Source organism: Pezoporus wallicus, unplaced genomic scaffold (genome assembly GCF_028554395.1).
Source record: "Pezoporus wallicus isolate ANWC-B61680 ecotype Strahan unplaced genomic scaffold, APGP_CSIRO_Pwel_v1 contig_6382, whole genome shotgun sequence".
NCBI classification, from domain to species: Eukaryota; Metazoa; Chordata; class Aves; order Psittaciformes; family Psittacidae; genus Pezoporus; species Pezoporus wallicus.
The window spans coordinates 2,280,780-2,294,871 of record NW_026638015.1 but is presented as its reverse complement, the minus strand read 5'-3'; the positions used below and the strand labels follow the sequence as shown (position 1 = coordinate 2,294,871).

At 41.8% G+C, this 14,092-nt stretch overlaps 1 protein-coding gene across 1 annotated transcript in view; it reads left to right on the top strand.

Moving 5' to 3' along the window:
- EXT2 (exostosin glycosyltransferase 2) overlaps positions 1-13,606 on the top strand; it is a 77,262-nt gene extending 63,656 nt beyond the window's left edge. Inside the window, exons 10-13 of the mRNA XM_057408721.1 lie at positions 2,759-2,902; positions 3,840-3,968; positions 5,171-5,253; positions 11,775-13,606. Coding sequence (XP_057264704.1) covers positions 2,759-2,902; positions 3,840-3,968; positions 5,171-5,253; positions 11,775-11,913 — 495 coding nt within the window. The 3' untranslated portion in view covers positions 11,914-13,606. The remainder of the gene's footprint in view (positions 1-2,758; positions 2,903-3,839; positions 3,969-5,170; positions 5,254-11,774) is intronic.
- The last annotated feature ends 486 nt before the right edge of the window (positions 13,607-14,092 follow it).

Sequence of the window (14,092 nt, the reverse complement as noted above, 5' to 3'; positions counted from 1 at the left end):
AATGAGACTTTATGTGACTTGGGGAACTTGACTTGGAAACACAATTGCTATTGTTTTCTCTTAGTATCTCTTACAAGACTTTTAGTAAAGCTACCAAGTCAGAAAATCTCTTTGACTTTTCATCTGGGAGATGCTTCATCCAAAAATACTGATGTTCAGGGTTCTGTAGCAAAGTCACTGTAGTGGTGTCTGCAAAGAAGCATGCCTCCTCTTCGCTTGGCAGTATGTTTTTCTTTGGATGTGTCCCTTACCAGTATTAAATCAGGCTATTCTCCTTTAGTCTGAGAACATTAATAAGATCACTGGCTAAAATGGAATGTATTCCTAACAGACTAATAAATTAGAGGCAACCCTCAAACCAGAAAATGGACCCTGGTACAAAATAAAGGATAGTATAAGAGTCATTGTCAGTATTTTCATTCTGAAAGCTTCCTTATGAGCAGTAGCTGTATATATTAATTTTGGCACAAAACCTGCGTATGGATTTGGGCAGTGAGCTGGATGCAGCTATTTGGGGTCTTTCCAGGAGTTACCATTGAATGAGCTAGTGATGAACATTATGAAAAAGCCAAGCTTTTCCACCGACTCCGATAGCACTTTCAAAGGAATCTTTGTTTAAAGCAACCAAGTTATTTTTTAGATGCATCAAACTCACAGTTTTCAGAGGCCAGTATCAGGGTAGGGTTGGGTTTTACAAAGAGATGTTTGAGTAACATGCATTATAGCTTTTATTTTATGTATTTGGACTCCTGAAGATGACAGCAAGGACAAAAACTAGAAGGGGTATGAATCTGTGCTGCTGTGTTGTGAAGGCACTGAAGTCCTTTGGGAAGCAGTAGCTGAGTTTAATCTTTCTTTCAGCTGCCTTTAAGAGCATGCCATTCCCTCTACAAGCATTCATAGCCCAGTGCACTGCAGATTTGTAGTGTTCTGTCAAATCCTTTCTTGAACTGCCGCAGTAGCTTATGTGGTGGTACCTTCTGACAGCTGGAGATGAGCATTTTAATAGTCAGGTTTCAAAATAGCTAAAATTAAATCATTAATTTTTGTGTCCTGGAGAGCAAGGAATAAAATTTGGGAAGAGGGATTGGTCATCCCTTTGGTTTTGTGTTCTTTATTCATGTTTTTGACATGTGAAATGGGTATTTCAAGACCTCAGTGGCTTGCCTGCCAAAAATCTGTGCTTTTAATTAGCTGATAGCACCAACTTGTAACAATGTCCTATGAATTCTCTTCCTTGAGTTCCAAATCATCCCCGCTTTCAAAACCCCTCTGTGTTAGAGGTTGTCCTGTCTAAATACACTCCCACTTCTTGGGCCCTAGAACTGTCTAGAAAGATTGATTTCTGGATAAAGTGCAAGTCAGGGAGTCAGAAGATCTGGTTCCCATTCTTTGTTTCCTGTATGATTTTTGGCAGGTTTCCTCATCTGCACGTTTGAAATAATAACTGCTCTCATCATGGGATTCTGAAGCTATATTAACTGACAGCAATAGAATGTGTTGAGATGTCTAGATGAAAAGGTATATAGTAATGCAAAAATCACAGAAATATGGATACAGGAGCAGGAATTTAAAGCTGATTGTTTTATCATATTTACTTTGATAAAATACTTGCATGGAGTCCTTGGAGTCCAGGCCTTCCAACTGAAACTTACTGACACATAGAAAGTGCCCCAAGTGAACTGCTGACAAGGCAAGGTTTGTAGGATGGTGGACTTCTAGCTAACACTTTCTATAGTGCACATTCAACCGTAGGGTTCCCTTGCCTTTATATACAGAGAAAAGAGGTTTCCTAGTGAAGCGATCATTGGGGATGTGTGAGGTATTTTGTTGTTGATTTTGCATACACTATGAAATTTGGGGCTGTATGTGTTTATTTATACACTAGCAATCTAAGCCAGAAACTCTGTGACCTAACACTGAGTATCAGAGAGTCAAGGCTTGTATTCTTCCAACAATCCTAGCAGTTATTTGGATTAAAGGACAGATTTGGAGCAATTTGTCTGCAAATAACACAGATAAAGACTTTGTTAGTGATCAGCAAAAAGACAAACTGTGCATTCAGCAAGCAAATAGTGTTCAGACCCTTCTAAATAATTATAATCCTTTCTCCCTTTTTTCCCAACACAGAAATTGTCCATTATTTAATGTGGCCAGCAGTGTGGAGAACTGAGGTTGCGTTAATGATGCTCTTCTCCTTGTTCTTGTCTACCGTGTTTGATCCTGTAGTCAGCTACAAAATAATGTATGGAGTGACAAGGATGGTATCTTGATTGTATCCAGCTGTCTGGAACAAGTCAAGGGCAAAGAGGCCTTGCATGTAGCAGTAGATCCATCCAAGCACCCACTAAAGAATACCAGAAATATTAAAATGTAAGCCTGTTCTAAGCCTGTTCTTATCAAAGGAAGCATGCTGGTTAGATCCAAAGCCAGCTGTGAAAGTAGTTAGGTTATAGCCACATCTACTGAAGTTAACATCAAAAGTTCCATTTTAATCATGCTTGGGTTTTGTTAGTGTTAAAATCTTTTTGAACAGTTGGTTGTATTTCTTCACAAGGGAGTTAGTATTGCTTTTGTGGCCTTTTGCTCTGGTGTATGACTTCCCTGAGTTGTAGGTTCTTTCCAAAGCAAGCTTGGCCTTTGTCATACTGCTTCCAGGCACCTTTCTATTCCAAGAATTAGGACTTAGAAGAATTGAAAGTGATCCTTGCACCACTGTGCAGATGTGTTGCAGCGTGTCGCATCTCTTTCTCTTCAGGTTTGGCGTGAGTTCCCTGACAGGTTGGTTGGTTATCCAGGCCGCCTGCACCTTTGGGACCATGAGATGAACAAATGGAAATATGAATCAGAATGGACCAATGAAGTCTCAATGGTGCTCACTGGGGCAGCGTTTTATCACAAGGTAATGTACAACTTGTAGTATACTAATGTACAACATGAACCTTTTATAAAGAGCTGTATGTGTTTCTGTCGTTATTCTGTGTTTTGTGGTGCTGTGAATATGTTTTAGAATAGTTAGGGTTGGAAAGGACCTTAAGATCATCCAGTTCCAACCCCCCTGCCATGGGCAGGGGCACCTCACACTAAACCATATCACCCAAGGCCTCGTTCAGCCTTGTCTTGAACACTGCCAGGGATGGAGCATTCACAACCTCCCTGGCAACCCATTCCAGTGCCTCATCACCCTTACAGGAAAGAACTTCTTCCTTATATCCAATCTAAACTTCCCCTGTTTAAGTTTTAACCCATTACCCCTTGTCCTATCACTGCAATCCCTAATGAAGAGTCCCTCCCCAGCATCCCTATAGGCCCCCTTTAGATACTGGAAGGCTGCTATGAGGTCTCCACGCAGCCTTCTCTTCTCCAGGCTGAACAGCCCCAACTTTCTCAGCCTATCTTCATACGTTGTTCTACAACATTCAAGAGTGCCAGTTGCAAACTAACCCTAAATCTCTTGCAACTGCAGTGAAAACAACTGATTTGTCTCTGCCTATAGAATAAAACCATTACCTTCATGACCTTCCAGGAGAACTCTTGCCAGTTTGCATGAGCTGTAACTACACAGTAAATTCTGCAGTGAATGTAGCTTTGGAGCTAGCAGTTCAAGAAAAGAAAACAGATTGTAAAGAAATTTGTATAGTGGTTAGGAACTAAGCACCCAAAAATGATTTTGTATCTGCTGAAGTAGTCCTTGCCTGAAGGCATTATCGCAGTTCGCCCATAATCCATCCTTACCTGCCTGCTGTTCAGTGACTGAACCATTTAGTCTTACAGTTACTGCATCTGTATTTAACTGCATCTGTATTTAAAATTGTCTTCTCTCTCCCTCTATCCTACAGTATTTCAACTATCTGTACACCTATAAAATGCCTGGGGACATCAAGAACTGGGTGGATGCTCATATGAACTGTGAAGATATTGCCATGAATTTTCTAGTGGCAAATGTCACTGGAAAATCAGTTATTAAGGTGGGGCATTCCTGCAGTTTAGCTTTACAAAGTCTCAAAACATGATGTATATACTCATATAAATGTATTTAGTAGGCTTCAGTATATTACTTAATCTTATTTTTTCTCTCATTAACCCCTGGTTTGGTGTCTTGTTCTTACATGGTAGAAAAGCCCTTTTGGTAAAACTTTGATGCTAAAGAACAAAGAATTGTTGTTTTACCAGTTGTTTCTGGTGGTTATTTTAGCCATCTAGATGAGGTCTGAAGAAGGTGATTTAAATGATAGCTATGTATATGTGTGTGTGTATGCATATATGTATGCACACACCCACATATATATATTTTAACTATTTGGGATCACTAGCAGAAAGAAATTGCCAACTGTCCGCAGCTCTCTTTGTCATGACCTGGCAACAGCTGATTTATAGGAATGTTAATTGCAAGAATGTTAATTGCAAGATCAGCTTTAAATGAACTTTTTATCCCTGAATTAATTTCCTGACATGTTTCGACACGTTTTCAGGTCTGGACATTCACTCTGTACATTCATTTCCAAGTGTGTCAAGTTGGAATGAGATTTAGAGGCCACCAGGCATTACTTCAATTAGCAGGGTCCATTTTCTCCTCTGTCCATCATCATTTACTGGGGCTGGTGGCTGTGTTTCCTAGAAAAGCCTTTAGAAGATAAAGTGTGTGTTTTTGCTGAGAAAGGTTTTGAGCTATATGAGGGCACAGCAGAGTAATTTGGCACCTCTGTGCGATTCGGAGAGTCTTGCAGGGTTTGCCAGTCAGCTCTAACTGGAGTGAGCAAAAGAGAGTCTGTTGGATTAACGTTACGGTGAAGTATGGGAAGCTATATTTCATCGCTGTTATGGCTGCAAGAACAAATGGTGTTTATACAGGGACCTTGGCAGTGAGAAAACAGTCATTAAACAGGAATTAAGGAGCTTGTCATCGCCACTTCTTTTCAGTTACAGAAGGAAAAAAATCCTCCGAGCCGCTTTTATTGGGCCCCTGTGAATTTTGCAGTCAGCCGGGCCAGATGGAGCTGAATGGAGGAATGGAGTGGCTTTTTTCTTCCCTTTTTTTTAACCCCCCTCCTTTTTGAGCCAGCTCAGCTTACACTGCAGGCATGTTCAGAGGTATTGCACTGCTCTCTGAGCAAGGAGATTAATGTCCCTTCTGTTGCTATTTGATGATATCTGGCGTGCCTTTCTGCAGGTGACCCCACGGAAGAAGTTCAAATGTCCAGAATGCACAGCAATTGATGGGTTATCACTGGACCAGACACACATGGTGGAAAGGTGAGTGACCACCCTTTATTCCCCTTGATTGCCTCGTTCTGATTCCTTAGACTTTTATCCTGTGTCTCATTAAATTAGGATCGAAACCACTCACTGATTGTATTGCTGTAAATTGCTCATTTTGAAAGAATGTCGCATGGATATGATCAGCAAAAGTCATTCCTACAATGGATGATGTGACACTGAGAAGCGGACTACTACAAGAAAAGACTTTAGAAGGGCACAATTTCTGGCAGCTTTGCTGTAAAGTGTATAGGGCACATAAATGAAATTCACTACTTTCAGTAATACCACATTTGTGTTTTTCTATGGCACATCAACTGTAATGAGTATGAGATCTGTTTTCTTTTTGAACCAGGCTAGCTTACCAAAGAGAAACAAAAGTATAAGTTATTCATAATGTTATTTGCATTGATATTTGTACATTGTCTTTCCTATAGAGATTGTGAAGCACTTTGCTTCCTCCTGTGAAGGGCATTTGCCTCTCTATTGCATGTCACATTTTTTGACAATCCCAGCATTATCATATTTCTGTGAGAACTTAGTTTTGAAATTAAGTTTATATTTGCAAGGCAGTGAGTGTTGAGAGAGAATACTGGAAGTTGATAAGAATTGCATTCTCTGCTTTGCAGTAAAATGGCTTACCAGCCTTGACCAAGACACTAACCTTCCCTCTGCCTTGGCTTCTGAATGTGTAGAATAAGGGAAAGTCCTTTCACTTTTACAAAGCTGTTCAACACCCGTGTTTGAAAAGAACTATGTCATAGAATAGTTTGGGTTGGAAGGGGCCTTAAAGCTCATCTAGTTCCAACCCTCCTGCCATGCTAGTTATTAGGTGAAACTAACCTGGGATCTGGAATTGACAAATGCATTTCACCTCAGGCTTCTTGTGTGTTTGCAATCTCTCCTGCAAACTTTGGGAAGAATAGTTTGCAGCCTTAGGATTGATGGGGTAGGTAAGCAGGGGTAGCCATAGTGCTGGAAAAGAGCACCTGGAGAGGGGACAGAATAAAAAATACCTGACCTGCATTTAAAATAGGCCATTTCAGATTTGTACTGAGACACATAAGATGGATATCTTACCCATTACCGATTCAATAGTGAGGCTTTTTCGGTCCTTCTCTGCAGCACTCAGCAAATTTAAAGTGTTCTATCCATTTACTGGTCTTTAGTGATGTAAATCATATTTATGGATTGTAATACATGCAGTGAACTAATGCAGAACTGATTAGTAGGTTGGGGCTTATTTACAAGGAGAGTACATACATGTGTCTGATGTGTAAACACACAAGATACAACACGTATAAACACATATGTAGTTTGGCTGATTGATTATTAACCAAACATCATGCCAGATATTGAAGAGCATAACCATGAAGGTTAGTGATGAAGTATTTAGATTGGATGTATAATAAGTAATTAAAAAAGGAGTATGGCAGTCAGAAGTAAAACATGCATCATTAAGATGGTGGAAAATACTCTGCAGAAAACCTCTTAAAGGAAGGAGTTGGAAGCTTTGTAGATCTTAAATGTGAGCTGAAGGGGAAGCACAAGAGGTTGTCCTGCGCTAGCAGTTCTGCACTGGCTTTACCGGATGCACTACCTGAAGCCAAATGAGCTTTCCTGTGATCGTACTAGTAGCATTACAACAGCATGTAGGAATTTTGATCATGAACTAGGTTCTCATTAAGATAAAACCTATGAAAACAGAAGATGGAAAAATGCTTTTTGCTCCTCAGTGCATTATGATGCAGGATAAAGGTCATGTTTCCATGTCTATAGCAATTCTTGTATCCTCAGAGTGAAGTATCACTGGCAGTTTATTGAGAACATGTTGAAACTGTTGCTTTGCTTCTCTGTAGTTCCCAACAGTCGAGATACCTGGGTTGTGGGACATGTTAGATTGACTGCAAATCCACATATTTTTATTTGCCCAGCCAAAGGAGTACATGCTGGGGTAGAGTCTGAGTGCAAGAGAAAATGTGGGGGGATGCACAGTTTGCATGTATTCATTCAGGCTTCATTTTGAAGATCATTAATATACTGAAACAAGATACACCCAATACCTTCTCACCCTGTGTTGTTACTACCTACATATATCTGCAATACAAAGGAGTTAATTGAAAATCTGAAAGGGTTTCTTACTTTGAATCTTCAAAGCTAGTTATTAATTTTAAGTGGGTAATGAATGATAGTAATTCTAGAGCAGTAAGGCTCTTATGGCATCAGGGAATCCCTGTCATATTATCAAAGAATAACTTTGTACAGATAACTTTACAGTCTTGGGTAAGAAGAACAATACCTAGGGTATCAGGCAAAGAGCCATTATCAGCTCTACTTACAGCCTCCCAAAGTGCCTGACTCCTTGTTCTTTAGCGTTCACAAATAACAAAGCAGGTGGTCTGAGCTGATTACTTACCTGGATATTCAGGGATGAACCTGCTGTTTGTGGAACAAGTATTTTAGTGGGGTTGCCGTGGGCATGCACAACATTTAGTGTTACCTTTCTGGTTCAGAAATAACAGAGAGATGCCCAGCAGCTCCTGATGATTGTTGTGTGAGTGTGAGATGTTTGAGAAGTCATTTGTAGAGGTCTGTCCAGGAGAGATATGTAATTAACCAGTTCTGTTGGGCCTTTTGACACTTCCAGCAGAGACAAAGATAGATGGCACAGTTGAACTCTTATCTTCAGTATTAAGAGAGGGCTTTTAGACCAGTACTGAAGTATGTTTACAACAACTCAAGGGAAATCCAACACTGCTGTTCTTCCTGCTGTGTAATTTCACTGATACAAATAAAAGACTTCAGTCCCCAGGGTTATCAAGCTCCATCATTAAAATACATTAACCAAAGAAAGCTTTGAACCAAGAATCTCCTTCTTGCCCTGGGTTAGCCTTTACATCAGGTCACAGATGAAGCTGTAGGAAGATCTCATAATCCCTGTATTTACAGGTGCTGTTTAGCAACAAGTTTTCTGCCTTTAGCATCTTTGCATCTGGCTCTCAAAAAAGAGAAACTCTGTAAAATGCAGCCTAGAGGGCAACTGCCTGTACAGTAAATACAACAAAGGGCTGAGCTGCTTCTGCAGGCACATTAACAGCAGCGTCTTCTTTAGGACATGTGTTTATTAGAGTCAAAATAGGAAGCTGTTCCCTTATGAAGCAAATGGACCAGGTAACAGCTGGCCAAAGGCTGCAGGTGCACAGTTACCCTGCCAAAAAAATCTTTAGGTTATAAGGGAGAGGAAGCTGATGAAGAGAGGCCTTACCAGACATGAAGTTCACCCAGTCTGCCTTGGGCAAGAGGGCTCTTGAGTAACTCACACAGTCTTAATTCCTCATTGAGCACAACTGCATGGTGTCAGCAAAGCAAGTTAAAAACCCAGATAATTCTTGGAAGGAAGCATGCCTCTTAGTATGAATTTGCAAGGCGATTGACACAGCCAAGAAAAACACCTTCCCTCCGTATGAAGATGGCATGTTACATTCTCTTGGATATCTAGCTTTGAATGTTTAATGTTCTAGATACCCTTTCTGGTTTCTAGAGTCATAGAATAGTTTGGGTTGGAAGGGACCTTAAAGCTCATCCAGCTCCAACCCCTGCCACGGGCAGGGACACCTTCCGCTAGAGCAGCTTGCTCCAAGCCCCTGTGTCCAGCCTGGCCTTGAACTCTATCAGGGATGGGGCAACCACAGCTTCTCTGGGCACCCTGTGCCAGCGCCTCAGGACCCTCACAGGGAAGAGTTTCTTCTTTATATGCAACTTTAAGTGTCCCCTGTTAAAGTTTAAAGCCATTACCCCATGTTCTGTCACTACAGTCCTTGATGAAGGACTTATATTGTCCAAAAGTGGCAATGGTTTTGGAATTCAAGTGATTTAGTTAAGTGCAGGAGATGAAATTTTTGGAAGGAAGCACTTTTCCTTCAAAAACATTTTGTGGCTTGTGCATGACATTTCTTTCACCTAAAAAAGCCTGTTTCTGATCTTTGAATTTGGTATTTCCTGAGAACTAACTTTTCTAATTCAGCCAGAGTGGTTAGAACATACTGGGTTTTCCATTTCTCGTTTAACAATGAAGTGGTTTCTTGGTGGTTAGAGATGCACTGTACTGGTCTTATATGGTCTTGCCACTAATGGTCTGCTGGAATGGTCTTGCCACCAGAATAAGTTTGGCTATATCACAGCATCATAGAATAGTTTGGGTTGGAAGGGACCTTCAAAGGTCATCTAGTCCAGCCATTGTAGAAGGATTCCATCTCGATACTTTCTCCTAAGACCTCATCTTTGATGTGGGAGTACAACCTTTGGAGGGAAGAGGTCACTTTTGTCTCCATTATCCATTTAGTCCTGTCTTTTGCTTAGTTCCGGTTGTGACAATGGCTGGTCTGATGTGGCCATCTGCCTACCAGGCAGCAGGCTGAGATAACTAATTCATTTCACACTGGCCACCAAGCAGCTGTTACATTACAATGTCTTTCAGTCATTACTGTCAGAGGCAGGATTTGACCCAGTAGACTGGAAGTATTCTTGTATTCCAGAGACCAGTGAGGGCCAGCAGCTGTGCAAACTCCTCACATGAGCATCACTCAGTGCATCTACCTCCTTGCTGTGAAGTCTCTGGTTTTCCTGCCACAAGACTTCTCCAATGCACACACCTTGGGTTACAGTTAGCCACGTTTCTCAGAAGTAACAGATCCTTTGGAAGTGTGGCCTTACCTGAAAATCAGATGTGTTTAAGTTATCTCACTTGGGCGACAGACTGGTGTTCCAGGAGGAAACACACAGTTCCTGGTGTCCATATTTCTGCAACCTTTCTGTGCCTATGGCCCAAAGCTCACCCTCCTCATGGTTCATCTTGTTATTGAAGAGACTGAACTTGGGTCTCTTCACTTAAGTCCTGACTGATGGCTCCTTTGCTGTTCCAGATCTGTGCTACCTGGGAGCAAATAGTGCTTGAGCCAGATCCAAAGGTTGCTTTCCACTGCACTGAGTTTTCTCTTACACTCTGAATTCCTTGCTTGTTTCCAAAGGTTTGAATCTGGAGGTAGGAAGAAGTATGAGGGGATGAGAACACAGCAGGAAGTGAAATATCTGCATTTACCTGTATATAAATATTTTATTCAAGTGTCACCCCATATGAATTAGTTTTCTGCCACTTTTCTCAAGCCATAAAATGGTCTGAAAATATGCCCATTGTAGCTTAAAACAGCCACGTAGTGATGCAGCACATTAACAACCTGGACTTTGTGCTTTCCAGTCATTTAGTTAAGGAGGGAGCCATGGGATGGCTCAGAGGCTGAGGAATTGATTTTGAAAGCCAGTCTTGCTGTCCCATCTACTTCAAAAGAGTATTTGGGGCAGTGCTGAGCAGTCCCCATCACAAAGCTGTCACACTCAGTTGCTGTGATTGACCGGGTCTGTTGAGGAAAATTATCCTGGAGCCACAGTGACCCCCTCACCCTTCGAAGGGGTCGGGAGAGGGTGCAGTGGTTGGAGAGCAGGGGACCTGCTCTGGGACTGCCTGCAGCACGTCAGCCTCTGTATCTGAGTCAGAATGCTCATTCACTTTGTGTTTTCGCTTTTGAATGGCAAAAGAAATGTGACCTGTTTTCTTGTCTCAGTCTGATATTATGTCTTAGGGACTGTTGTCATGGTTCTTGGTGTCTCAGGTTCTTAAAAGCTGGTTTATCAAGTACACAGCTGGTGTTAGCTGAGCTGCAGGGGGGGTGAGACAAGCTTTTCCCTGCCTTGCTTCCGCAGGTAGGGAAATCCTTTCAGTGAAAGAGTTAAAGGAGCAATGTAAGGTTACACATCTGTGTGCTTGATTTTTGAAGCACATAGCTGTTCCCTTCCGCAGCATTACTGACACCTGAGGTTATTAAAACTGAAAGAGTCATCAGCGGTCCCATCTTTTTTCTGCTTATGTGCCTTAACTGCTCAGGATCTTTGTATTTAGACAAGGAAGATAAACTGATTGCTTTCATTTTAGAGATTTAATTCAGCTTCACTTTTAAGTTACAGTGCAGTCAGTGCTGACCATACACGTTTATTTCTGTGGGAAAAGATAGAACTTCTGAAGAAGCCTGAAAAACCCCAGACTTTTACTTCGAACTCCATTTTCACAAAGGCTTGGCTTTTGCAAAACCCTTGTTATGAGCCAACCTGACCCAACAGTGGCCCTTTAAGAGACATGTTGGCAGTTAATCTGTTCTGGTTTACAGCATGTACATTGCTCTAAGAATGACTGGAATTTTAGGGGGAGGGAGAAGGGAAGCTTTGACCTCCATGTGCACATGTGCTGCTGCCAGCATCCCCTTGCTCGTCTCTGTGATTAAATGGATAAATCAAAGAACACCAGTTCTCTCTGCAGTGGGGCTCTCTTTTTTAGTTACTAGTAGCCAGCATGACTGAAATACTTCCAAGCACAAGAGGGAAGGCTTCTCCCCGTTATGTTGGTGTGGGAGCTGATAGCCAGCCCAGTTGTTGGGGTTCTTAATGACGCTGCTTTTCCCTTTCACCAGGTCTGAATGCATCAATAAGTTTGCCTCTGTCTTTGGGACCATGCCTCTCAAAGTGGTGGAGCACCGTGCTGACCCCGTCCTGTACAAAGATGACTTTCCTGAGAAACTGAAGAGCTTTCCCAATATTGGCAGCTTGTAAAGGCAGCTGTGAGACAACCCTGAGTGATGAAAACGACAGCTGAAAAGGTGCTAAAAAGGAATGAAAAGGAATATGTGGCCCTGAAGAATCGCTAGAGAGTGGGTTACATCTGAGGGAGATGGGAATGCATGTTGCATTCTGGTATGTTGTCTTCCTTTTACACTGCACAAAGGTGTAATGGAAAGCTGAAAAACTGCTTCTCTTTTGGTCACAGAGGATTGAATCTGTTCATGGGCCCTCCAGAAATGCCCCCCACGCACTTTTCTCCAAAGGAGACTTTATGCATCTGGAAGAATAAACCAGAATCTCGCCCTCTGACTGGCATGACTGACCTCTCCTGTCAAATGTCCTGCAGCTCTCTGGGTTGTAGCATCCACCCAAAGCAACTGTCTGCAGTGTATAGCTGCTCTCTTTTCAGAGGAGCTTATTGCCTGTGTGGTTGGTGAGCCTCTGTCTTTTGAGCTTAATTGTTGGCTTAAGCAACTGTGTAACAATCATTTTTCTGCATAGTGAGACAAGCATTTATCTTTTTACAACATCAGCAACAAAAAGGCGTGCGTTGTCACATGCCTTAAAGGGCAAAGCATTTTGTGTTTCCTAAATGATGTTGGTGCAGATTGAGACATGCAGCAGCTGGGTGGATGGTCTCCTTCAGAGCAGAGACCTGCAGGAAGAGAACCCCAGTTGCTGCATCTCTTCTTCTCAGGTTTTCTGTTACATCCATGCAAGAGACTCTGACTCCTTGTCAAAACTGGTTGTGTTACAATGGAAAAAATATGTGTCTTTCAGTCTTACTGTGTTTTCTGTTTTCATTATCAAAGCAGTGGCCAGGTCACAGTTTTATGTCACAGCCATAGGTAAGAACAGTTATAAAGTATGTTTCTTCTCATCTGAATCCTCTTCAGCAAGCATGTGTTGTAGTATTGATTTGTAAAACCCTTAAACTTACAAAATTTCTCAGTTACAGCTTCCATGTGGAGGGATGTGTGTATGTACAAGACACTATTAATGCACACTTACAAATTCCCTTGAATTACCATTCAGTCTTCTGCTTGTAGTTTAAGGAGCAGCAGGCTCCCACTGAAACATGCAGCACTGGAATTGTTTCTCAGTGCTGAAATGAACCTGAATTAGAAAACTGAATGCAACAAAACGAGAAGTAAAATTTCCTTTAGTGTTAATTTTGCCTTTTAGTGTTAAAGAGGATCCCAAGTTGGGGTGAGAAAAGGATCTCTTTTCCATCACCACTGATAAAATGTTTGTTACCAGATACGGGTGATTTCACTGTCTCTTGAAACCTCCATTACTGCCAGCTACAGAGACAATCCTACTTGATGGGCTATTTTTCTGTTTCACTGCAAGCAACCTTATTCCTCAGATTTTGCCAAACCCCAAACAATAGGACAAGTGTTAGGCATCACGGTTCACCCCCTCTCCTAAGCTGGATACGCAGCAATGACAGAAACCAAATGAAAGTCAGGCTAGAAACAGGAAACATCTGCTCCTATTTGTCTCACCCCCACTAAGACTTATCTTATTGCCCAATGCAGTGGATGTGCTGTGAATGAAAATCATATTGGAACAATAGCTCTGAGGGGATGCTTCACTTCATAACTCCCCTGGGATGTGCCTGTAAACTGTATCATCTGATTCTCTGGGAACATTTAATTACTAGTAAATGTTTTTCCCTGCAGTCTTTGTTTCGTTCCTAAGTTGCTGTGGGAGGGGGCATTGGGAAGCTAGGATAGCTGTTGCAGTGATAACAACTGCTGTCTGCACAGTGGGTGTCACAAGAGAGAAGGAGGTTTGTCGCTTGCTGTTTCTCTTTTACAGCCTCTCAGGTTCATTGACATGAACTTTCTTTCTGGATCTTCCCACTGATTTATGTCGTGGTGCTTGAGCATCAGGAGGTACCACCATATTTCCCTTGAGTAGTTTGCTTTGAAAGGGTCATTGTGACAATGCAGTAGTCACTTCAGTTTTGGCTGCTCTTTTGGGGCTGATCTCAGCTTGGCAGGCCAAAGCAGTTTAACTGAGTTACAACATCTTCCTTACACAGAGCAGTGAAGCTGCTGTGATTTCCTGGTTCTTTCTCAGTGAGGCAGTTTTGCACAGTGTTAAAAGGCACACGGAGGCTTTGAAATGTTTGGTGGAATATTATTAAGTGGGCACAGCCTAA